Source organism: Saccopteryx bilineata, chromosome 11 (assembly GCF_036850765.1).
Source record: "Saccopteryx bilineata isolate mSacBil1 chromosome 11, mSacBil1_pri_phased_curated, whole genome shotgun sequence".
NCBI lineage: Eukaryota > Metazoa > Chordata > Mammalia > Chiroptera > Emballonuridae > Saccopteryx > Saccopteryx bilineata.
Window position 1 is genome coordinate 75,780,185 of NC_089500.1, and position 23,792 is coordinate 75,803,976.

The window sequence follows — 23,792 nt, forward strand, 5'->3', positions numbered from 1 at the left end:
TACAACGACAGTCACGGAGGCACGCTGAGCCATCCTTTTGATTTGATACAAGAGTTCACCCTGATTCAAGAGGGTGCTGAGAAGTGGCTCACAGCAAATGGCTCTCCATTCTTTAGGTAGAACGGCTCTTCCTTCTCATTCCCAAAGGCGTGCGCCCCCCCCCCACACACACACACACAGACACACACACACACACTCACTCACTTTTATTTTCCACAGCGCATGCTCAATCAGTCTTTCCATTGAGCCACTGTTACCCTTCAGCGAAACCTCACAGAATAAAACGTGGACCGTCTGGGCTGCAAACACCCACTCCAGGCGCTACCATGGTGCCCGTGTGACCAGTGAGGGAGCCAGCCATCCAGGAACAGAGCCAGCCGGGATTTCAGGGACCGGGGCTACGGAGCATTTTATTTTCAGTAACGGCATGGGGCGGGAGCTCGGTGGGCTGGACGCAGGTGACAAAGCAAGAGAAAGAGGGGAAAACGTGGACACGAAAGGGGAGGAAATAAGGACGGATAATGCTAAAAGATGATAAAAAAAATGGGGGAAATTATGTTTTTACAAATTAGTCATAACCTAAAGGAAAAAGGGAAATATAATCGGGCCCCCAAGAACAAAGCAGAAGAACAGAAGATGGAGTTCAATTAGCCCTGAAAAGAGGCTGGAATCAAAACCACCCGGAGACGGCCCCGGCGAGGAAATCCGAGTGCCTGGAGTCTGGGCGCATCTCTCCGGTTCCTCGCCGCTGCGGAGACCGAAACAGCAGAATCGCAGTCTCAGACCTCAGTCAGCGCTTCTTCGGGGACCGCATCGAAGATGAATCATCTCCGAGGAGGAGTTCCCTCTCCTCCTGCAGAGTCACGGCTGTCTGACCCGTGCCCTCAGACAACTGCTGACTTCCATGTTCCCATGTGGTTGGTGGTAAGGTAATTCAAGTTATCCAACAGCCCCGCTCTCCAGGCCCAGGCTTTCGAGAGGAATGGGCTTCGAAACCCGTGCAGCCTCGGTTCAAGTCCGATGACCGGTGCTGGAGCCTTGGACACATTTATTTTTAAATGCCTCTGCTTCCTGTCTGCAGTGCAGAGCCTAAGGATGACACAAGAGAACCCGTACAAAAAGACCTTTCTGCCCTGGCCAGTTGGCTCAGTGGTAGAGCGTTGGCCTGGCATGCAGAGGTCCCGGGTTTGATTCCCGGCCAGGGCACACAGGAGAGGCGCCCATCTGCTTCTCCACCCCTCCCCCTCTCCTTCCTCTCTGTCTCTCTCTTCCCCTCCCGCAGCCGAGGCTCCATTGGAGCAAAGATGGCCCAGGCGCTGGGGATGGCTCCTTGGCCTCTGCCTCAGGCACTAGAGTGGCTCTGGTCACAGCAAAGTGACGCTGTAGGGGCACAGCATGGCCCCCTGGTGGGCGTGCCGGGTGGATCCTGGTCGGGCGCATGCGGGAGTCTGTCTGACTATCTCTCCCTGTTTCCAGCTTCAGAAAAATACCAAAAAAAAAAAAAAAAAAAAAAGACCTTTCTCGTCTCTGTTTGCAAGAGGGGCTCAGTGACGTAGAGCGATGATTGCCATCACGTGAAGGAATCAACGCTCACTTACAGGGGAGGACGAAAGAGAAAGGTCTGGAGGGAGAGCCGGGGAGACGGGGCTGTCAGGGTGTCCCCATGGGGGGCAGAGAAACAGGATGGATGCGTCTGCGCCAGGCTCTGGCTGAGTGTGAAGGGACGCAGTGCAGGCGAGGGAGCGAGGAGGGGAGAAAGCTGAGGTCTAGACCGGATGTGGTGAAGAGGACGAGGAAGGGAGACCCGGCCGGGCAAAGGAGGAGCTTGACTTCGCCGTGTGGAAGCTGCTCACTCCACATGGACGGACGGGAAGCCAGCCACCCGGAGCCCGGAGCCCCCGACGCGTGGGCGTGTCCAGTCCCCGGCGGCCAGGGTAACACTGAGCTTCTGAACAAGGAGTTCCTCGGGACGCCTGCCACGGCTCTGTCACGGGGCAGATGTTTAAAGTGCTTTTCTCTTTTCCGTGTTCCTGAGTGGGCACCTTCGCCCGAGTTGGCCTGGGTAATGATCAGCCCGGAGGGCAGGTGGGAACCGACCACAGAAGGAACAAGGGAAGGAGTGACGTTCTGTTTCTGTCATTCAAAGAACTAGGGCAACGCCAGCCTCTTGAAAGGGGATTGGCCGAACCCCTCGTGAGCCCTTGGCATTTGGCCAGCCAAGCATGGACACCTCAGGTCACAGGGGTCCTACCCTCCCCGCCCTCCACCCTTCTGAGTCTGGGCCAGGAAGTCGGAGTTATCGCTAAAGGCCAGGCCGGGCAGGGGGGAGGGGTCGCTCTCCTAGAGAACCCGCATAGACTCTGGGATGAGGTGGCCCCACGTGTGACATGCCCCCACGCAAACCTAGGGACCCGGTGTGTTCAGAGAGGCACGAGAGGGGACCCAGACATCACGAGCCTCTGCCTGCGGTCCAAGGCGGGAGAGGGGGATGGGAGGACAGGCCAGCCAGACTTCAAAGGGCTCTCGAGCAGCTGGGAGCTGAGAGAGGGCAGGTTATCGGGAACACACGAGGACTTTGACCTGAACGTGAGACATGCCCCCGGTCCCACCACAAACACCCACAGGGCGAGCAGCACCCAGAGCTGACACTGATGACCCCGGCTCCTCCCATCACGACGAGGTCACGTCCGCCTCCGCCCTCTCCTGAGCCCCCGACAAGCTCGGGAGCAAGAGGTTATCTGAGGTTATGCGGACGGGTTACATTGTTGAACATTGTAAGCCAGGTCCTTAGTTAAGGCCGCGTCTCTCTCTGGCCGGAAGGGGAGGGCCTGGGAAGAAAGCCCAACCGCACGGACTCAATAAACCACCTCCACGCGCACCCACCTCCACGCGCACCCGCGTTCTGATCCAGAAGGTGACCTCAGCACCACGTGCACTTGTTCCCGAGCAGACCTTCCAAAGGGGGGGATCTGTCGGAAGAACAGGAACGCCCGCCGTGTGGGGTCTGGCTTCGGGGGGCGGGTGGGGGGCGGGGGAACCAGGGCCCGAGCAGCGGGGAGAGGAAGGGAGCTGGCCGCGGGCAGGCGCGCGGTCTGAGTGCTCGCCACTGTTAGCGCTGCCTGAACACAGCAGGTGTTCCACAGATCTGAGTTATCAAGCGCCTGGCATGTGCCGGACGTCGTTGTAAAACATAACCCTGTTTAGTGCTCACCATGGCCCTTCAGGTCGGCATTGCCAACTCTCTCTGAGAGGTAGAGGAGCGAGCTCAGGCAGGGTGAACAGCTTCTCCGAGGACCTAAGACGTGTGGTGGGGGCGGAATTCAAACACAGGCCAGAGGGACCCTGCGACTTCTTCAATATATCTCCCCCTCCGCAGGAAGGAAACAGCTCCAGATTGAGGTTCCCAGGATATCTCTGCCACCCGCCCCCCACTCTCTGGGATGAGAAAGAGGCTGACTGACGGTCTCTGCCGGGACCGGCTGGGGGGCCTGCCCCCCCTGGGCAGGGGCACAGCCTCGGGGTCAGCGGCTGTGGGTGAGGGAAAGGCGAATAGGACAGGCATCTGGGGAGAAGGAAACCGTGGGGAAGTAGAGGCAGCTGTGGGGGAAATCGAAATGCAATCCCAGAAAGAAAGAAAAGAGAGAGAGAGAGAGAAAAGGAGAAACAGACTGTAACCAGTACTTTAACCGAAATAGGCCTTTTTAACTGTCAGAGGGACCCTGGATGTTTGGGCAATCAAAATAAACAACAGGACAGGCCGGGACGCTCACAGCAATCCTTCCCTGGGAGCGCAGTGACGTCACAAGCCACACTGGGCTCCGCCGTCTAGTTAAATTACAGCGTGGGCTCTTACCCTCCGGTGGCCACTCAGTGAGACCTCCTCATCTGCGTCGACACGGGTCCCACCCTCTGCTTTGATCTGTGGCTCCCTCTCAAGTCAGCAGACATCCGCAAGGCCACAGAAACAAAATCACTGTAATTTCCGAAGCCTGCGTTCCATTTATCCCAGTTGTAAAAAATTAGAGAGGACCAATGGCCTTCGAGTCTCAAAAGAAAACCTGGCTGGCTCGCAAAAGAAATGCAGCCGGAGGCAGGAGCGTGGGCTCCAGACACAACCCTGTCACCCTCGGGCTGTCACTGCGCTCGGTCACCCGACTCTGATCTCCAGCAGAAGCAGGTCCCTTGTCCCTAAGACGCCACAGCAGTTGGGCATGTTCGTCTCTCAAATCCCTTCCAACTCCGTGGGTCCGTGACTCTGAGTCTGGGAAGCCCTGTGCCACGGGAACGAGAAGCCGGCTTCTCCGGTCACTGGCCATGTGGCTTGGGCGACGTTATTCAGCCCCATTAGCGTGAGAGTCCTCATCCTCGGGGACAGCCGGTGGTTGGCAGTTCCCAGGCAGTTCCCAAGGTTGCTGGGCGTGGCTGGCGGAGGAGCCAGAAAGTCAGACTTGCTCACCACTTCTTAGACCTCCCCATTTTTGAGGGACGCTTAGGAAAGAGAGGACGAAAGAGGGACTTGCATTTGGAAAGTGCCCGGAACTCAGCGTAGGACGCGCGTGGTCGATGTGCGTCAAACAAGATAGCGCCTTTCAGAAAGACTGAGATGCTGCTGTCTTCGTACCATCGTCACCAAGTGAGGGACATCCAGGGACTGGGCACGTCCCATTCAGACATGTCGCAGCCTCTGATGACCGGACAGGCCAACCAAGACACCCTCCTGAGCTGCACACACACCCCCCTCCCGACATGAACTGGCTGGCACCCCCCACCCCTCCCAGCACGGTCCCAGCCCAGACCACCAGGGAGGACGGCTCCAGTGTGGGACCCACAGAGCACTTAGGGCGGGGCTCCAGCGGAGAGCTGAGCTGTTCCCATGTGAATCAGGGGGCCGACGAGGAGCCCCAAGGTCACTTACGGCTACTATCATATTACATTCGGTTTAAGGTTTTTTTTTGGATAAGTTACCAGTATCTCACATCAAAACTCCATAATTTTAGCCCCCTTCGGGGCACCTAAGAGCACTGGGCTCCCAGGCTCAGCTGGCAGCAAGGGCTGGAAGGGGAGTCGTCCCCTCAGCCTCTCATCCCGCCTGGATGTGACTGAAGTTCCCTGCTGTACGCACCACCCGCCCGTCAGGGACGTAGCAGCCGTCTGGGGGAGCGGCTCGACCCCCACAGTAGCACGTCCCACTCGTGTAACAGCGTATTGCTGTAACTGTCTTGCTTTATTGTCAGTGACTGTTGTTCATCTCTTCCTGTGCCTCGTGTAAAAGTTAAACCTTCTTGGCCCTGGCCGGTTGGCTCAGCGGTAGAGCATCGGCTTGGCGTGCGGGGGACCCGGGTTCGATTCCCAGCCAGGGCACATAGGAGAAGCACCCATTTGATTCTCCACCCCCCACCCCCCCTCCTTCCTCTCTGTCTCTCTCTTCCCCTCCCGCAGCCAAGGCTCCATTGGAGCAAAGATGGCCCGGGTGCTGGGGATGGCTCCTTGGCCTCTGCCCCAGGCGCTAGAGTGGCTCTGGTCGCGGCAGGGCGACGCCCTAGAGGGGCAGAGCATCACCCCCTGGTGGGCAGAGCGTCGCCCCTGGTGGGCATGCCGGGTGGATCCCAGTCGGGCGCATGCGGGAGTCTGTCTGACTGTCTCTCCCCGTTTCCAGCTTCGGGAAAAAAAAAAAAAAAAAAAAAAGTTAAACCTTCTTGCCGGTACGTCAGTATGGGCGGAACCGTGGTGCCTCTCGGTTTGGTACTGTCCGTGGTTCCAGGCACCCAGGGGGGGTCTGGGAACGGACCTGCCGCGGACAAGGGGCTGCTGTACCCTCGAGTTCATCTGCGTCCCCGCTGGGCGACTCCCCTGCCTGGCCCCTGGTGGCACTGGGTGCCTTCCCTGCCTTGGAATGCCTGAGTGGGCTTGCGAAGCTTCTGCAGGCCCCTCCACTTCCAGGACGCCGCTGCTCCGGATCTGCGTGGCCGCTGAGATCGAACAAGACACCCGGGAACCGAGGGGTGTGGGGGGACGCCAGCCCGCTCCGTGTCGTACGGGCCGAGGGTCTTTCGCACTCCGCCGATTGGCAATTAGGGCCAGGCCCGAGCACCATCTTCATGGTGCAATTCTTTTCCCTAGCGTTCTGCCACGCACGTTCTATAAAATGTCATTTTAAAAGGTATTGTTTGAACTAGCTAACAGATCTACGAAGACATCTCCACAGTGTCAAGGGGACACGTCGGCCTCCTCGAAGCCGAATTTGAACAGAGCTCCGGTTAAGTTGATGCTTTCTAGATCTGACAGTGCTCCCCAATAAAAATAAACCCCGTCCCAGGGAAAACCACTAAAAGTCAGGGAGGTCCTGATCTCAGTGCAGCTCAGCAGATAGATCCTTATTTCCCCAAAGCCCGCAGGTGGCTCGTTCCCATGGGATCACTTCGGTTTCTCCGTGGCGCTGTCCCTCGGCCTACAGGACGGCCGTCAGCCTTTCCTGCGTGTGGGAAAGGCTCTTCTGTGAGTTCGCCCCAGTAAAGGGCTCTCGCTTTGTTTCCCTTCCCCGAACCTTGGCAGGGTCTCTCCGTTCTCCTTCAAGTGAAGTGAAAGGCTGCACTCTGCTCTCGGCTGCTAATGGCCCCTCGCGAGAGCCACAAAGCCTGAAGGGTGTTTGTCCTGGAGGTGGTTCAAGCGGGCAGCCGCAAGCCCCAGGAATACCCTGCCAGTTCCAACGCGGGGGACAGTGTTGCACCCTCCATCTGTTCCCTCTCCTTTGATTCAGCAGAGAGGGGGGCTCCAGGAAGGGGCCGTGGGCAGGCCGTCCCAGCCTCTGAGGGCAGAAGAGTCCCTTGCTGTGGACAACCTCCTGCTTACAGGCAGGTCCGGGGTGGGTGGGTGGGTGGGGGGTGACGTGGAGAGAATGCCAATGCTCCCAGCACAGAAACCAGAGGGGTCCCTGAGGTCTCAGCCTGCTCTCGCGCAGAATACAAATCGCTCTCTTTTCTCCTTCCCCTGCGGAAGGGTCTCATGAAAGGAGAGAAGAAGTCAGAGTGCTTTCAACAGTAAGAAAACGTTCTGATTCTTTCGCTCCGAGCGGAAGCTTCCTGCCAGCGACCAGCGCCTGCTGAATTCACAATGAAGTGTGGAGGACCTCCCATCGCACGGAGGGACACACCATTCCGCAGGACGCGCGCAGAGCTGCGTGAGCCTCCCGCCAACACCGGCGGCCGTGGCACCGCTGCCCCTGGGTCTGGCTGCGCCAGGGACAGTCACAGCCCGTGACCACGGCACGCTGTGTCCATGGAACTCATCTCTTGTGTGCTTTCTTCCCTTTGATGTTTATTTAACGCCTCCCATTTCTCCAGAGGTTTATTCTAGCTATTAGGCAAAAAAAAAAAAAAAAAAATTTGTGTAACTGTTTCTGATAAAATCATGGATTGCTTCCCCAAAGCCAACTATCTAAAATCTAAAAAGAGAGAGAGAGAGAGAGAGAGAGAGAAGGGGGTGGGGGAGGCAGAGGAGGGTAACAGGGGATAAATAAATGGTGACAGAGGGAGATGTGACTCAGGGTGGTGACCACACAATACAATGTACAGATGGTGTGTTATACAACTGTACTGCCCAAACCTACATCATTTTATTAACCACTGTCACCCCAATAAATTCAGTTTAAAAAATGGGATTTGAACACACACACACACACACACACACACACACGTGCATACCTCAGACGTCTCACTCGTTGGCGGTCAGTGTCGGGTCTGGTGTCTCCTGGAAATGTCGGCGCCCACTGAGTCTTCTGGTGGAAGAGCGCGGTGCCACCTGTGGAGGCCACGGAGCCCCCCCTCCGTCAGAGCTCAACATCGCGGTGACAGGGGGCACGGGTCCCCAGCAGACCACCGGGCCACCAGGGGTGGGGCCGTTCCTTCCCCCACCACACCGTCTGTGCGGTCAGCGACGCAGCACCCAGAGTGGCCATCACTTCACAGTGCATCGCGAAGAACCACACCCAGGCTTCTCGTCACGTCCAGGCCGTGGCCTTTCCCAACACTGGAGCCGACACTCGGACACTCGGTCAGTCCCGAAGGCTTGCGGCCAGAGCCCAGAAACCTCAGAAACAGAAGTGGACCCAAAGAACAGGAAGCCGGGGTCCTTTCCATCCCGGGTGAGAGGTCTTCGGTGACCCAGGGGACGGCTAGGCACAGCAAGGCTGAGGAGCGAGGCGGGTGCTGGCCGGGGGAGGCCTTCGGCCACTCAGCCTCCGTTCAGGGTCACAGCCGGCGGGGCACAGGGAAGCAAGGGCGTGGTGTGAGGGGGCCAGGGGTCCTGCCATTAATACCCTCCCGTTGCGTGGTGTGTGCCGGGGGCTTCCTGCTGCAGAGCCCCATCCATGGCCATTGGACGTTATTAGCCTTGGAGTACAAAACCGCGCACACACAGCCTGCAGCCTGAGCACAGGACTTCCCACAGGGTGAGCTCCCTTTACGAGGGAACTTTCTCATGGAGCCACAGTGCTAACGGCAGAAGGGTCCTCCTGTCTCTGGCTTTGCCAGAAGCATCTTAGGGTCTTATTCATGAGGCTGATAATATCATCTGGGGTAAAACACACATGTTTAATTACTTATACTATACCCACAAACCCCTATTTTGAGTGTTTTCTTTAACTAACTATAGTTGCTAAATTTTATCGATTGCATTTTCAGCATCATATAGATACATTTTTTTTTCTCCTGAGTTCTATTAGTGTAAGGAATTTTAATAATATCAGATTATCTTCTGCCCTAGCTAGGTAGCTCAGTGGGTTTGAGCATCATCCTGATACACCAAGGTTATGGGTTTGAGCCCCAGACAGGGCACATACAAGAATCAACCAATGGCCCTGGCTGGGTAGCTCAGATGGTTAGAGCATCATCTTGAAGCACAGAGGTTGCTGGTTCGATTCCCCAGTCAGGGCACACACGGGAGCAGCTTGATGTTCCTGTCTCTCTCTCTCTCTCTCTCTCTCTCTCTTTTTCCCTTTCACCCTCCCTTCCTCTCTTGCTAAAAACAATAAATAAATAAAAAATTTTAAGTTTGATAGAGTTTCTCTATAAAATAAAAGTCCACTTTCAAACACAAAACGAACTGTCCATTTGTTAGGTTAAAAATACTTTGGGTTTTCAATGTTGAGAATTGCATTGAATGAATACATTTCTTCTCAATTTTTACTTTAGGGAGAAAGTAGTTCATTCCTTTTTTTTTTTTTTTTTTTTTTTTTTTTTTTTTGAGCAGACAAAAGATTGAGCAATTTTTTCTCTAGTGGAGCTCCGAGGTGTATTTTCATGTCCAGGATCCCAGACTGCCAATTCTGCTATGAACATTTACATTTAGGTTCTCACACACACTCACTTCACATGTAGTGTCTTTGATTAGCATTTAACCTGGACTTTGTGAGAACGTCCAATACTGGCCATTTTACAAATTGAATAGAAAAAAAAAAAAACGATGAGTACAACCAAACAAACAATCCCAGAATTCTTTATCTGTGGGCCGTGTGGACCTGGGCACTGCGCCTGTCCCTGGGTACCCCTTTAATGGAACAAGAGTGTGACCCAGGTGTCTCCTGGTCACCTGGTCAGCAACTAAAGAGGCTCATACAGAATTCCTGAAAAAGACGAACAGAGAGTAGAAGTCGTTTTGGGCACAAACCCCCCTGCAGAGCTTTAAAGAGCCCGCATTTCATCTCTGCTCGGTAGTGGCCCGATTCAAAATAACTGGTTGTGGTTGGGGGAGGGGAGGGACCACACAGAATGAGTGTCGTTTGTAAAAGAAACACTAAGATAACGATTACATAAAATGAGAGAACGTATATAACACCGCTTTTCAAACTATAGATGTGATATTACAGGGGTCTTTTTGCCCCCCCTTTCAATGGGGGGGGGTCCTTGTGCATATGTCACCTAAATTCTTTAGCATAGATATCATAGAACCCTGCAACTCCCCACCGAGGTGTTTGGTATAGTATCGTTCAACCAGGAGAAACCCTGACGTAGAATATTCAGAAAACCGAGGCGAAGGATTTTACAGATGGATCCACCTGGGCCACTCTTTGCCATCTTGATTCACTTTGCCCATGCCAGTGTGTTGGTCAAATAAGTTTGTAAATATGATATATATGTTTGCTCGCTTGTGACTTATAATGGGTGTGGGGGACAGGCTATAAGCAGGCCAGGTCGTTGTAGCCTAAGGTTTGGTTTTGGGACTAAGCTTTTCCCCACACCCTTGACTGATTGTATGATCTGGGTGGTGCACTCTCATGAGGAATCCAATTATGCCTTGGATAAGTGACTTTGTATCAGAGACTTCCTTGTTTGTATATTGGATTAAGGAATTTTGGTTTTCTACACTATAAAGTGGGACAGACCAGGAGCTTGGACACACAGTTCCTGCTATCACAATTGCAGGGGCTTCCCTGATCCCTGGCCCTTCATGGGAAGAGCTGGTTTTCTGCTTTTCCCTTGTCTTCTTTTGTGGTTTGCCTGTCTTGGTGAGACACCAATAAATAGGATGGCCCCCCATCCTCTGACTCTGCCATTTCTTTATTGTCTGCCCGAATCCAATGGGAACCTGTATGTGAATGGCCACGATGGCGGCTCCTGGCCTTACACAGTGGGTACTGAAAAATCTGTGTTTTTCTAAATGCTTCCCTGACCAGCAACGAGACGAGGAAGAGAAACCGAGAACTGCTGCTGCAGGTGGCCGCACACAGAGCCAGCCCGAGCGGAACAGCATGTGAGCGCTGGCCACTATTCCTGCCGCCTCAGAGTCCCTGCAGCAGCCCCGGGGAGCGAGGGGTCGCGGGGCCCCCGGCCGCCTGCGCCTTTCCAGCTGGCTCAGCACAAGTCTCCTGTTTTAGAACATATTTTAGAACATAATGACTTCAATTCTGTTTTTTCCCCCTCTAAGTGTCTAGACGAGCCCAAGAGAAACTCTGAAATTAGAAGGGAACGTGCTTTACTTTTTGTACACAAAGCACGAAACCTCTGGCCTTCCCACCACTGCACCCCTGTTCATAAACAACCCTCAGCCGAGTGCATCGGAAGACCTGACTGGCCTCAGCCAGTGGCTTGTGAGTCGGACGGCCCTCCACTCGTTGGCTAAAAGGGCGCTCCAAGGGGCCGGGCACCGTGGGAAGTTCTTAGGCAGAAGGAGACCGGATTAAAAAGTTGAGCGGATTGTTTCAGGCAAAGACATCTCCCTTTGAAGGAAGGTAGGGTGTGAGGTGGGGGAGGGTCCTTAGGAGACAGCTTGCTTCACTAGTACGGACGGACGGACTGACAATTCCAAACTGATTGGCTGGAAATTCCACTCCCAGGAGAGGCTGAAACTGCAGTGAGGGTAGGTGTTAACTCTCCGTTCGGGATCATGGGATCATGGGTTTTTTTAGCACGAGCGATGCCATTTTGGGCCAGTGGTTTTCTCTTCCACACCTTTGAGGGGGAGGTCTGGTAATGGCGAGCGGGCGTCTGAGCTACTGGCACTCACTCTCGACTGCGCGAGGGCCACCTCGGGTGTGGTGGGATCCGTGTGCGAGACTGGGATGCAGAGTCTTCGGGCTGCCCAGAGCGACCACCCCTGCTCCCTGGCATGTCGCTCTCTGCTCTTCTAGATCATCTGTGACGGTTGATCTGCGACTGATAATCGAGGGCATGTATCATGCTTCCTCCCCAGCTGGGTATTTTCGTCTCCCTTCTCTTTCAGCCAGGTTCACTGGGCACCACCTAAGACTTATTCAAATGCAGGCTTTGTTTACCCGTTTTCACCCAAGCGACCCCACCCGACAGAGTTCACAAGCAGCCTTTAGGAAGCGGAGCACAACCTTGCAGTGAGACAGAAACTAAAAATACCCTCGAACCCTTTGACTTCACAACCTAGAAAACCAAATACAAAGTATCACTGATTACACAAAGAACTTTGTTTCCTCCCAATCCAAATCATTCCACAAGTGAATTCTCCATGATTTACCTTAATGCTATTTAAAGATACTGACTGGTTAAATAAAAGCCAGAGCTTAGGAGCTTCCAACATGGATTGTATTGGTTAAATGAAATTATTTTGCACTGCTTAAGAACTCAACATATATAAGAAGGTGTGTGCAACAGTGGGCAAACTCGCGAGAAGAACTTGTTTCTTGTCATGTCAGCGTGGATGAGAAAGGGGTCCTAGAGAAAGGAGGAGCCTCACAGGGCGGCTTGATCATAAATTCCCCCCTGGGCAGGTCACGGTCAGTAGCTGTGCCCCAGGCGTATACTTTTTTTTTTTTTTTTTTTTTAGTAAAAGGTTTATCTTTGCCTTAAGCAAGCCCCGCCCATGTTCATGAGCCAGTAGGTGAACACTCCAGGGACCCCACCCCTGCCTGGCTCGCTCCGTCTCCATGTCATCTTCCTAACCTTCCCTCCTTAATATCAAACGCATCAAAGGAACTGCACCCGTGGTGGTGCAGTGGGAAAGGAGTCCGCTGGACCAGTGGTGGTGCAGTGGGAAAGGAGTCCGCTGGACCAGGACGGCTGAGGTCGCCGGTTCGAGAACCAGCTATGTGTTGATGCTTTCCTGCAAAACTCACTTTCTGGAGCATTTGAGATCTTGCTTCTTTGCAGCTGTCATCAGTTTGGGCTCAAATAACTCCTCTTTTTCTTTTTTAATTTTTTCATTGATTTGAAAGAGAAAGGGGGTGGGGAGCAGGGAAAGAGAGACAGAGAAGGATCAACCCGTTCCACTTAGTTGTTCCATTCGGTTGTGCACTCACTGATTGCTTCTCCTAAGTGCCCTGACCAGGGGTCAAACCTGTGACCTCAGTGGGCAGGGACAACGCTTTATCCACTGAGCACCCAGCCAAAACTCAAACAGAGTCCTTATAAAAGTCATGCACAGGGTGGGTGTTGGGCAGATAAAATGTATTATGCTCACTTTGTTAAAGATGGCGCCGCTGCCCACGTGGAGGCCGTCGCCCAGGTGATATTAATGTGTGTTGAGAATCCTTGTAGCCTGGGGCTTGGTTTTGGGATTAAGCCTTTCCCACCCATTTTGATGTGGGGCGGTACAATCCAATCATGCCTCAGAGAAGTGACTTTGTATTAGAGACTTCCCTATTTTGTATATTGGATTAAAGGTTGTGAAGCTACACTATAAAATGGGGGCAGACGAGAGCTTGCGCTCTTGGTTCCTGAGATTATCATTAAAGGAGGGAGCAGAGCAGAGAGCAGAAAGAGGCCATGTGGCCAGGAGAAGCAGCCAAGATGGCGGAGTGCTGAGTGAGAAGCCAGTTTGTGCAGAGTTTGTATCTGGGATAAGGAAGGATATGGGGAACTGAGGAAAATAAGGCTGGTAAGCTAGAAACCTTTGATTCTAGGAAACTCAGATAAGTCAGTGGCTTTGTGAGCACTGAATGTGAGTGGGTTTTGGAGCCCAGTGTGTGTTTTTACTTGCCCGCCGGGTGCAAGCTAGGATTAAAGACTATGGCCCACCAGTTTTTGGCTCCATTGTTTCTTTACCGACTGTCCGAATCCAATGCGAACCTGCATGGGCCAGAAGGAAGCTGCTGTGATAGTGGTGGCCCTGGCTGTGACTACTGGCTTTACAGTGGGACACTCTGACATCAACATCCGGCTCCCTGGACCCCAAAGCGCCTGAGCTGGAGGAGCGCCCCGTCAGTGTGCACAGAAAAGGGACTTGTCTAGCCTCTGCCCAGGGTGCGCAGCCCACAGCCTGGGACACTCACTCCCGTAGCATGGATGGGGGGGGCCGTGGGTGGCCACACCCACTGAGAGAGGGGGTGCAGGACGCCAGAGCCTCAGGGCTTCCCCAGGGCTGTTCTTTCTGCCGAGTCAGCAAAAGGCGGAAAAGCAAGCGGTGATGGAAGTAGAGAGCTCTAGGAGGCGACCGCCCCGTGGCATACCACCCTCTGTCCTGTTCTGCGCTGCAGCCCAGGTCCCCGCACACCTGCAGTGAGGCGTTCCTGCAGTGACCCCCGGAGCCAGGGGAGGACCCCACGGAGAGCACTGCCCACAGGCCAACAAGGGATCAGTCACAAAAGCTTAGAAAGTCCTCAGGAGAACGAGCCTGTCTCGCTTTCTTCTGCATCTCAACCTCCTCTAACGAGGTCATGCCTGCTTTCCGCACATTCGCTCAGAGGGTTAGCAAAGGTTGGGCCCACTGCAGTTCACGTGTCACCAGAACAGATGTGTCTCGGCCCCCTAGCCAGTGTGTACATGTCCATTCTCTGTAGAGTTAGTTCCAGGGCACCATAGTCCTAAATGTGACGTCTCCGTGTCGACAGACTTGTATTGTGATGGCTTCACCACCAACATAGACTTTTCTGAGACACAGAAGTTCTTCAGACGCACACAGGCCAATCCTGAGCCTAATGCTTACCCCACAGAAGCGGAGACAGTGTCATGAGCTCGCACTTATGTAGCAGTTTTATCTTCTGGTTCCGAGGCCTCAGAGAATGCTGAAGGAGCCCAGGCTCCCTCTCTGGAACCCTCTGGAACTCCTAACCTGTTCTATGGAACATTTTGGAAACTCATTCCATAATTTTCACAGAGAAAGTCCCAAACATCCCTCATGCTCAAAAGTGGAAGTCTATCATATTGACTTTTTTTTTTTTTTTAAATGCACAGGTCTTAAGAATTTGGTTAGATAAATTTAGACAAAGGTATGTACCTGAGTCAATGACATCCTGAAAAAATGAAAATACGGGACATTGCTAACAATCTAGAAAGTCCCCTCAGGTTCCTTTTCATTGAATCCTCGTTCCCTAGGCAACTCCTCTTCCGATTTATATCTCTATAGGTTACTTTTCTCTGTTCTTGAATTTCACATCAATGGAATCGTGCACTATGTTCTCCTTGCTGGCTGGAGGGCTCCTTTTGTTCAACTTAATGGTTTGGTTTTGTTTGTATTTTTCTGAGGTGAGAGTGGGGAGGCAGTCAATCAGACTCCTGCATGCGCCTGACCGGGATCCACCCAGCATGCCCACCAGGAAGCAATGCTCTGCCCATCTGGGGCGTTGCTCTGCTGCAACCAGAGCTATTCTAGCTCCTGAGGTGGAGGCTATGGAACCATCCTCAGTACCTGGGCCAACTTTGCTCCAATGGAGCCTTGGCTGCAGGAGGGGAAGAGAGATAGAGAGGAAGGAGAGGGGGAGGGGTGGAGAAGCAGATGGGCGCTTCTCCTGTGTGCCCTGGCCGGGAATCGAACCCGGGACTCCCGCACGCCGGGCCGATGCTCTACCACTGAGTCAACCGGCCAGGGCCTCAACTTAATGGTTTTAAGATTTATGCAGGTGGCGGCAAGTATCAAAGGTAGTTCTTGAATATTAATTGCTGAATAGCATCCCATTGCATGAATCTATCACAAGGTGTTTAGCCTCTATTAACACAAAAAGCTGGTCAGTCGGCACGTGAGGGGGCTTCAATAAAACCAAATGTAGCCACAACGCCTGTTCAAACCTGCAGTCACACTTGGCTCTTGCTACTGATTATAGGCAGAGCGAAATCTGATTTTTTAATCCTTTGGTCCTCAAAAAGATGGAAAAGAGAAAGGAATCACCTGAGAGTCTGAATCCGAGAGGAAAGTGTAGGGAGTGAGAGGCAGGTTATATTAGGGGTGAAGGCTCTTAGTGATCCAAGCAGACGATGCTTGCCTGGGGATTCTGGAAGATGAGCCCAGCCCAGTTAGCCAGAGTGGCCGTGGAGGCCACGCTGTAGAGAGGAGAATGTTCCAAGCCCCTTTCCTTGGACCACGTGGAGCCCACATCCAAACAGTAGGAAGGCAGGTTGGGGAGAATGATGTAGTGCAGGAGTCCCCAAACTTTTTACACAGGGGGCCAGGTCACTGTCCCTCAGACCGTTGGAAGGCTGAACTATAAAAAAACTATGAACAAATCCCTATGCACACTGCATATATCTTATTTTAAAGTATAAAAACAAAACAGGAACAAATACAATATTTAAAATAAAAAACAAGTAAATTTAAATTAACAAACTGACCATTATTTCAATGGGAACTATGGGCCTGCTTTTAGCTAATGAGATGGTCAATGTGCTCCTCTCACTGACCACCAATGAAAAAGGTGCCCCTTCCAGAAGTGCGGCAGGGACCGGATAAATGGCCTCAGGGGGCTGTATGTGGCCTGCGGGCCGTAGTTTGGGGACCCCTAATGTAGTGTATTACAATTTCTTGTCATCGAGAATTGGCGGTGTCCACGGGGACAGAATCAAAGATCCTGGGAGGGTTCCTTTCGATTACTTGTGATTCCTTCCTCAAGATGTTTAAAACTGATTTGCAAAAAAATATGTAGACATATCTAGTTTGATCTAGTCAGTTAGGTGATGTCAGCAAACATCATTACAGCTGAGTGTGGAAAAAATATTTTAAAAGAGTAACTAAAAAAACAACAACTTTCAGCATCACACAGAGATGACAGAAACTCATTATTGCAAGTACTGTGAGTAAAAAATGCCTCCCAGCCTGGCGTGTGGTGGCGCAGTGGACAAAGCATCGACCTGGAATGCTGAGGTCGACGGTTCGAAACCCCGGGTTTGCCTGGTTAAGGCGTGTACTATAAGTTGGTTCTTCCCATTCCTCAGCCCCCTTTCTCTCTCTCTAAGATCAATCAATAAAAAAAAAATTTTTTTAAATAATAATGCTTTCTAGTTAGAGGCTCATTTTCAAGCCAGTGACGACGAGCTCAAACCTTCGTTTCATAGCTAGCATATCTGTGTGTCCCTCGCGTATTATCCCTTGCTCCTCGGTTGAAGGTGGGCTTGCTAATACTGAGATTTTCTTAAACATCCAGGCCTCACTGTGTCGGCTTTCCCGAATCAGCCCACCATCTTTCTAAAGTCGCTGTTTCAGAGTAGCAGCTCCCAGAGCTACACTGGCAGTGGCCTAGAAAAGCGTGAGGGGTCCCAGCGGCGTGCTGACAGGGGGCGTGAGGAACCAAACCATCCCAGAAGTACAGGCTGGGCTAGAAGTACAACAAGAGCATAGCCCTGGGCACATCCTTAACACACGCCCTGGGGAGTTAATCCAATCTGAAAAGAGAAAAAGAGTGAAGTTAAAAATCTTTATCAGAACTTTTCATATTAGGGGGAGATCTGAAGATACCATAAATCACCACCAAAGTGCTGATATTACTAAAATAGAATCCAGTATCTATATCTTTATCATCAGCACGACTGCAAAACTCTTATGACGATAAAATTTTTGAATCTCTGATAATAATGGATCAACGTTTATTAAAGTAATTGTTTTTCCTACTTCTGAGGTGAGAGAACAGGAAAAATTTTTTTTGTTTGGATGTTCTGAGAAGTTGTAATCAGACTTCATGTTGTGGGAATCAAGTATTATTTGATATCATTTTGTGACTCCACTGAATATTTATGAGCCAATAAGAACATGTCAAGTATGGAAGAAAACTTGACCAAAGGTGGTGGTGGTGACCAGACCATCCAGTGTACAGAGATGTGTTGTAGCACTGTGCACCTGAAACCTGATAATTATGCTAACCAGCCTCACCCCAATAAAGTATTTACAAAATAGAATGAAATGAGGGGCATTACTACAGATTTATCCAAATTAAAGGGGATATAAGAGAATATTGTTAATAATATGCCAAGAAGTTTGACAAGTTAAATAGAAAAAGAATGTCAGCTGTTGTTTCAGTTTGTCTGTTTTAGTCCTCCGGAGAAACTCAACATGTTTTAATCACAACTTGAAGGATGCTTATTTTAGTATAAACATATAGCTACGGAGGTTCAGTTAGGTTTTTTCCCTCTTTTTTCCTTCCCATCCTCAATTTTCAGGATACACTGAAGTGAAACCAGATATTCATGTTGGCACAGCCAAGGGTTCCTTTGCCGCAGCTGCTGCTCCTTGCCCGGAACCCCGGGGCGGCCACTCGGGTGCCCAGAAGGCCCACAGTCACGCCGCCCAGCCTCCTGGGAAGGGGATGCACTGTTGGGAGTCCCCAGGGATGAAGCACGCATGATCGCTGGGCAGTGAGCTCACAGGAGGGCGGGGGAGGTTGTCCCCCCTGTCCCGCCCCCCAGCCCCCCGGTTCCCCACCCGGGCCAGCTGTCCTGCCTCAGCTTCCCGGGTCCCGTGAGTCACCGCTGATAGAGGCTAGCCGGGAGTAGGGCGGCGTGACCTTCCCCACAAACACCAAGCAGGCTGGCTCTTCCGTTCTGGGCGCCTGACTCTGCGACGCAGGCCCTAGGAAGTGAGCGGAGCATGAACTCACTCCTTCCGCCGCAGCCGACGGATGGACAGGCCTTCCAGCGTTTCCAGTCTTTTGTCTTGGGAGCACTTTTGGCATTTCCTCCAGGAAACGGGGGGTTGTGACCTCAGGCTTCCTTCGCCAACACGCTTCTGTTTCCCACAGTTAACCTTGCCCAGAAATGACATGGACTCTCTTAGGCGCGGTTTATCTCCGGGCTCCAACTGCGTCCTGTGCATACCCAGTGACACACACGCGAGAGCGCGCGTTCTCAGAGAAACAATAGCCCCCCGGGAGAGCTCGCCACCCCGCCCGACCGCCACGTAACCCCCGCTGCGACAGGAATTCTGGTTTGCTCGTCCAGGTACCCTTGCTCTCACTCCAGAGTTGGAGAAATGAATGGCGGGACGTGAGAGCTTTCAGAAGCTACGCGCTGCACGTTTTCAGATCCAAGGCGCACGCGCCGCAGCCTGTGTGCCACGCCTCGACACCACACCGTTCCGTGCAGACCGGGAGAAACCAAGGCCCTGCAACCTCCCGTGATTCCATGTTAGCGCTCACACCCGCAGCCCCGCCTCCTTTCTGCACGCTGGCAGAGAGCCAAGAAGGTAAGTCTTCTGTGGATGGGTGTGAACCGACCATCTCGAGTTTCATCATTTAAATGTCTACAACCACTCTCTGTTCCCGCATGATTTCTTTAAAAGCCCATGCCTCAGGACAGAACTGTTGGCCTTCCTGTTGTTTGGCCTGGGCGCCATTTAAAACTCAATTACATTTCCTCGCCATGTGGTATGTAGGTCGGTGGTTTTTCATCTCATTCTTTACTACTCTTCGGTGTTAACATATTGAAGTTTCTCTTCCTGAAAAAGACAGAGTGGTTTCTAAACAAACCACATTTTTTTTTCTTATACCCTAATTTGTTAAGGTAAACCTTTAAACAATAGCAGACATTTGCCCTTGACTTTGATTCTAAAGAGCCACAGAGTCAATTAGAAGATCTTCATAATTATTTTTAAAATCTCTTCACAAAGTAATCTTTAAAAAAATCAGTTTATTAATGTTTAAAAATTGATAAAGCTATGTGCAAAATGATCCACAAAAGTCAGAAACCTATTAAATACTATTTTTTTTTAAAAAAAGACATTTCTTGGTTTAATTGCACTGAAAACCATTCTAAAGAGACAGCAATACATTTTTAACTCTTTGTAACATTTATACACATGCTCGCTCAATGAACTATTTAATGAAAAACTTCAGGTGTTCCTTACCGGTTAAAGTAATGCTTTAAGGGCACAAGAGAGTGACACTTTCTTAAAAAAACACATTCAATGATGTTAACACAGGTTAGAAAAATCCAATAAAAGGTTGAAACAAATACATTCAAACATCAGGAAAAGTACTTTCAACACAAAATACAGCCGCCTCTTGGTTGAAATGATTCACATAATACTCTGAAATAAACATCAACAAAAGTGCCAAAGACAGATGTTGGATTCGTTCGACAAATTCGTCAGGAAATCCTCTGGGCTGACACATCCCCCAGTGGATCCCCACTGTGTTTTGTCCCTTTGCTCCACCCAGGACACTGAGGGTCCTGCCTGATGCCACTTAGATAAGCTGAGCTTCCCTCCGCAGGATACTGTAACACAATCCATTGTACAGAAGGAAAAAAAATCAACATGACTACAACCAAATTCCAAAACGTGGATCCAGTTTACGTGGAAACTTTGGCCTTAGCAATGGCACTGCCTTACACGTCCAAACCGCCTCCAGCTCCTCGCTCTACTCTGGACACAGCCTACTGGCCACAGAGGGTGGAGAGGTGGGCCGTGCCACCCCCCAGCCCGGACACTGGCTAGGTAGTTAGAATAGAGTCAGAGGGCTTTGGGGGGGGAGTGAAAGGGAAGGGAGGGTGGGATCTGGAGCCTCCCCAGAGGAGCAGAATTGTCCACACTCACAAGGTTGGAAACTAACGTGAGAGAAAGCATCTTCTCTTCAGAGCTCCACACAGACACACTTCCACAAGGGGACCTTGGTCTTCAAATGGCCAACGAACTCATCAGGAGCTTGACAATGCTAGACCTTTGGCTCAGTGCAAGATCAAAGCTTGGGGGTGGGGAGGAAACAGACTCCAGGCCCCACGGCCTGCTCTCCACCCTTCCCAGGACATTGTTCACGGGACCAACTGTACCCGAGGACCCCGCCCGGCACCACCGGGCACTCTTTACTGTCCCTACCCGTCTGCCCAATGGTGCCCCCAGCTCCTCCCTGGCAGCGACGGGGGCACAGAGGTTTTTTTCCAAACACTGGGATGGTGGGTGACCGGGCAAGAATGCTCCCCATGGGGCGGCAGCTTCCAGTCTTAGGAGGAAGAGTTGACGTTCCCAGAGGACATTATGGTCTCTGGGTTGTCCCCGTCGTCCTTCTGGGGGTGAGAGGAGTTGTCTGACTTACTGCGGCTGAACTCCACGCCGGCAATGATGGGCCGCTTGAACTTGCCGGCGGCGTCCGCGCGGGGGCACTTGCAGCAGGACATGATCCGGATGAAGGCCCGGCGCATCTCCTTGTTGGTCAGCGTGTAAATGATGGGGTTGGTGGCGGAGTTGAGCACCGCCAGCACCAGGAAGTACTCGGCCTTGTAGAGGATGTGGCAGGTCTTCACCCGGCAGCCCACGTCCAGCAGCAGCAGGATGAAGAGCGGCGCCCAGCAGGCGATGAAGACGCTCAGGACGATGATGACCGTCTTGAGCAGCGCCAGCGACTTCTCGGAGCTGCGGCTGGCCTTGGACGCGTTCTTGCGGAAGGTCAGGCGGCGGCTGCGCGTCCGGACCAGGGCGTAGATCCGGCAGTAGAGGATGACGATGGAGAGCAGCAGCACGGTGAAGACGGTGGTGCAGAAGAGGATATAGTGCTTGTGGTAGAGCGGCAGCACGGTGGAGCAGGCCGGCAGCGCGCGCACGCAGTTCCAGCCCATGACCGGCAGGCCGCCCAGCACCAGCGAGATGACCCAGCAGGCGCTGATGAGCAGGAAGGAGCGCGAGCTGTTGCTCTCGTTGTGCAGCTTCATCTTCAGCATGGTGATGTAGCGCTCGATGGCGATGGCCAGGAGGCTGAACACCGACGCCGACAGCGCCACGAACATGCTGCCCTCCCGCAGGAACCACTGCGCCGGCGTGAGCTTGTAGGTGTGGGGCCCCGAGAGGAGCAGGTTCACGATGTAGGCCACGCCCGCCAGCAGATCCGACAGGGCCAGGTTGCCGATGAAATAGTACATGGGCCGGTGGAACTTCTTGGTTTTCCAGATGGTCAGCAGGACGAAGATGTTCTCCAGGATGATGAAGCAGCAGATGAGGATGAAGACCACGGAGGTCACTTTAAGGCCGTGCTCCTTGTCTGCGCCCAGGTTCAGCTTTCCCGTGTAGTTGTAATGCTTGATGATGATGTCGTAGTTGCGGAGGTCTGAGACGGAGCTGGGGGCGCCCCGGGGGTGCGGGATGCTGGTGGAGCCCATGGTGCTGGCGGCGTCCTCGTCCCGTCCCCGGGAGCCGGGCTGTAGCGTCCCCAGCGGACGCTAGAGGGCGAGGCAGAGCGCGCGTCGCCGGCTGCGCGGAGGCGGCGGGGGCTTCAGGGTGACTGATCCAGGCTTCGCCCGCGTCCCGGCTGGAGACGGCCTCGCACACCGCAAGCCTTAAACGAGTCACAGAGAGAGTCAGGGAGGAGCCACGGCACCCCAGCACAATTCATTCTAGCTCGGGCATTGCTCCAGTTCGAGTGGTCAGTTCTAAGGAAACTTGGCGAGAGCGCAAAGAGAGGGATTTAAAAAAACAAAGTTCTCATCTCTTGCTAAAAAAAACAAAAACAAAAACAAAAAAAACAAAAAAAAACTTTTTTAAGGAAGAAAGAGAGGGAGAAAAAGCAAAAATAAAATAAAAAAACTTGCCCAACTGAAAACTCCCAACTCAGAGCAAACACCCTCCCTTACGGTCACGTCCACTCGGATGCAGATGGGAAAAGCCTCGTGGAACGCGGCTCCCACCCTCACATCCTCCGCTCTCCACGAACCCCTCCCGGCTCCCGGCAGGCTCTCAGGAGCAGTCACCAGGTGGCAGGCTCCTCGGAGGGGACCCACCAGCCACAGTGACTGCGGAGATGCACAGCTCTCCACCCTGCCACCACCCCGCTGAAAGAGGCCAGCACCACCTCCTAATTGCCATGCAGGAAATTATATTGGCAAGAAAGTCATTTGAGAGTGTAAGTCATCTGGGGGCTCTATTAATAACTCCGTGAGCAGGTGTGTTTAGGGTCCCAGCCCCGAGCCCGCTCTGGCCTGGCAATAAACAGGAAAACTGAGCGCCTCTGTCAAGAAACTGCCTTTCCTTTCTTCTTCTTTTCCTCCTCCAAGGCCAATGCAAGACCATCGAAAGGTGTCCTGTGGAAACCATTTGAGAGTGGCTGCGATAAACCCCAGAAGTTTCCTATGCTCCTTGATTGCATAAGGAGGAGTTTTTTTAGTTCGTGTCAATAGAGCTCACACACACAGAGAAGTTACACCCCTGATAACACTGCCTGATGCCCCTGCATTCCTAACGCGGGGTGCAAAACCGCTCTACGGAAACATGCAAGAGCGCTAGGCGCATTGCTAAGCTAACGCAGCTGCTCCATTACCGCCCTGCCCCCGCGGCTGCCCGCTCCTCAGAGATCTAGAGAGTGTGCAGAAAACGCAAGGTGGCCCTGCTTAGCAGAAGTCGGCTAGTAGGTAGTTGAAGAGTTGCAAGTTCACGCAGCGATGTGATAACAGTGGAGTGATTGAAGCGAGGGCGCTCCCACCCTCCCCGGGGCTGCTGGCGCCCAGACCCTCCACTCCGCAGTGCAAGTTTAAGCCCTTAATCCCCCACCCCCAATATTCTTTGTCTATAGGATTTCCAAAAATAGTGCCTTCCCTCCCCGCCCTCCCACCGACCAACCGCGGCTTCCACGACCGGCCATCCCTGGTCGGCTCTACAGTTGGGACTTGACCCTTTTCCAAACTTCATAAATCCTAAGTGCCCACGAGCGACCCGGCCGGGTTGGGCTCCTTAGCTGCCCGGAGTTGCATGTTTTCAGCGCCCAGAGAGGGCTGGTTGAAAAGTTTTTTGTTTGGCTTCGTTCCAGCCTGCCAGCGCGCCTGGGTCGCCGAAGCCCTGCGGCCACACGGCGCCCCCGGCCCCAGCCCGCGCTCCTACCTCGCTCAGGCGGTACCCAGTGGCGTCCGAGGAGCGCTGGGTCCGCACTGCGCGCCCGTCATCTTGCTGCTGCCAGGTCCTGACAGCGTCACGCTCTAAACTTGCGGAGTCGGGGTCCCCTCCCTCCGCTGCCGCACACTCCATTGGCCAGCCCGTTCGCCGCGGCGCGCGCCGGCCTGCCAGCTGAAGTCACCGAGCGCCCGCTGACGCTGGGTGGCTTCCTTAGGAAGAGGCGGAGAGAGCTCAGTGCCTCGATCTCCCACGCCCTCCACCCACAGCTGGGAGGGGGCGGGGGAAGGGGGAGCTGATCTCGGCTGCGGAGACTCACCGTCCAG

General features: G+C 53.0%; 1 protein-coding gene across 1 annotated transcript; it reads right to left on the bottom strand.

Annotated features, from left to right (window-relative positions):
- Window positions 1-19,269: 19,269 nt before the first annotated feature.
- On the bottom strand, window positions 19,270-23,614 carry S1PR1 (sphingosine-1-phosphate receptor 1). The gene is made up of 2 exons (XM_066246775.1): window positions 23,458-23,614; window positions 19,270-21,922 (listed from the first exon to the last, which is right to left on the bottom strand). The coding sequence occupies exon 2, from the start codon at window positions 21,744-21,746 to the stop codon at window positions 20,598-20,600; it is 1,149 nt and encodes a 382-aa protein (XP_066102872.1). The 5' UTR covers window positions 21,747-21,922; window positions 23,458-23,614; the 3' UTR covers window positions 19,270-20,597.
- Between the last annotated feature and the right edge of the window lie 178 nt (window positions 23,615-23,792).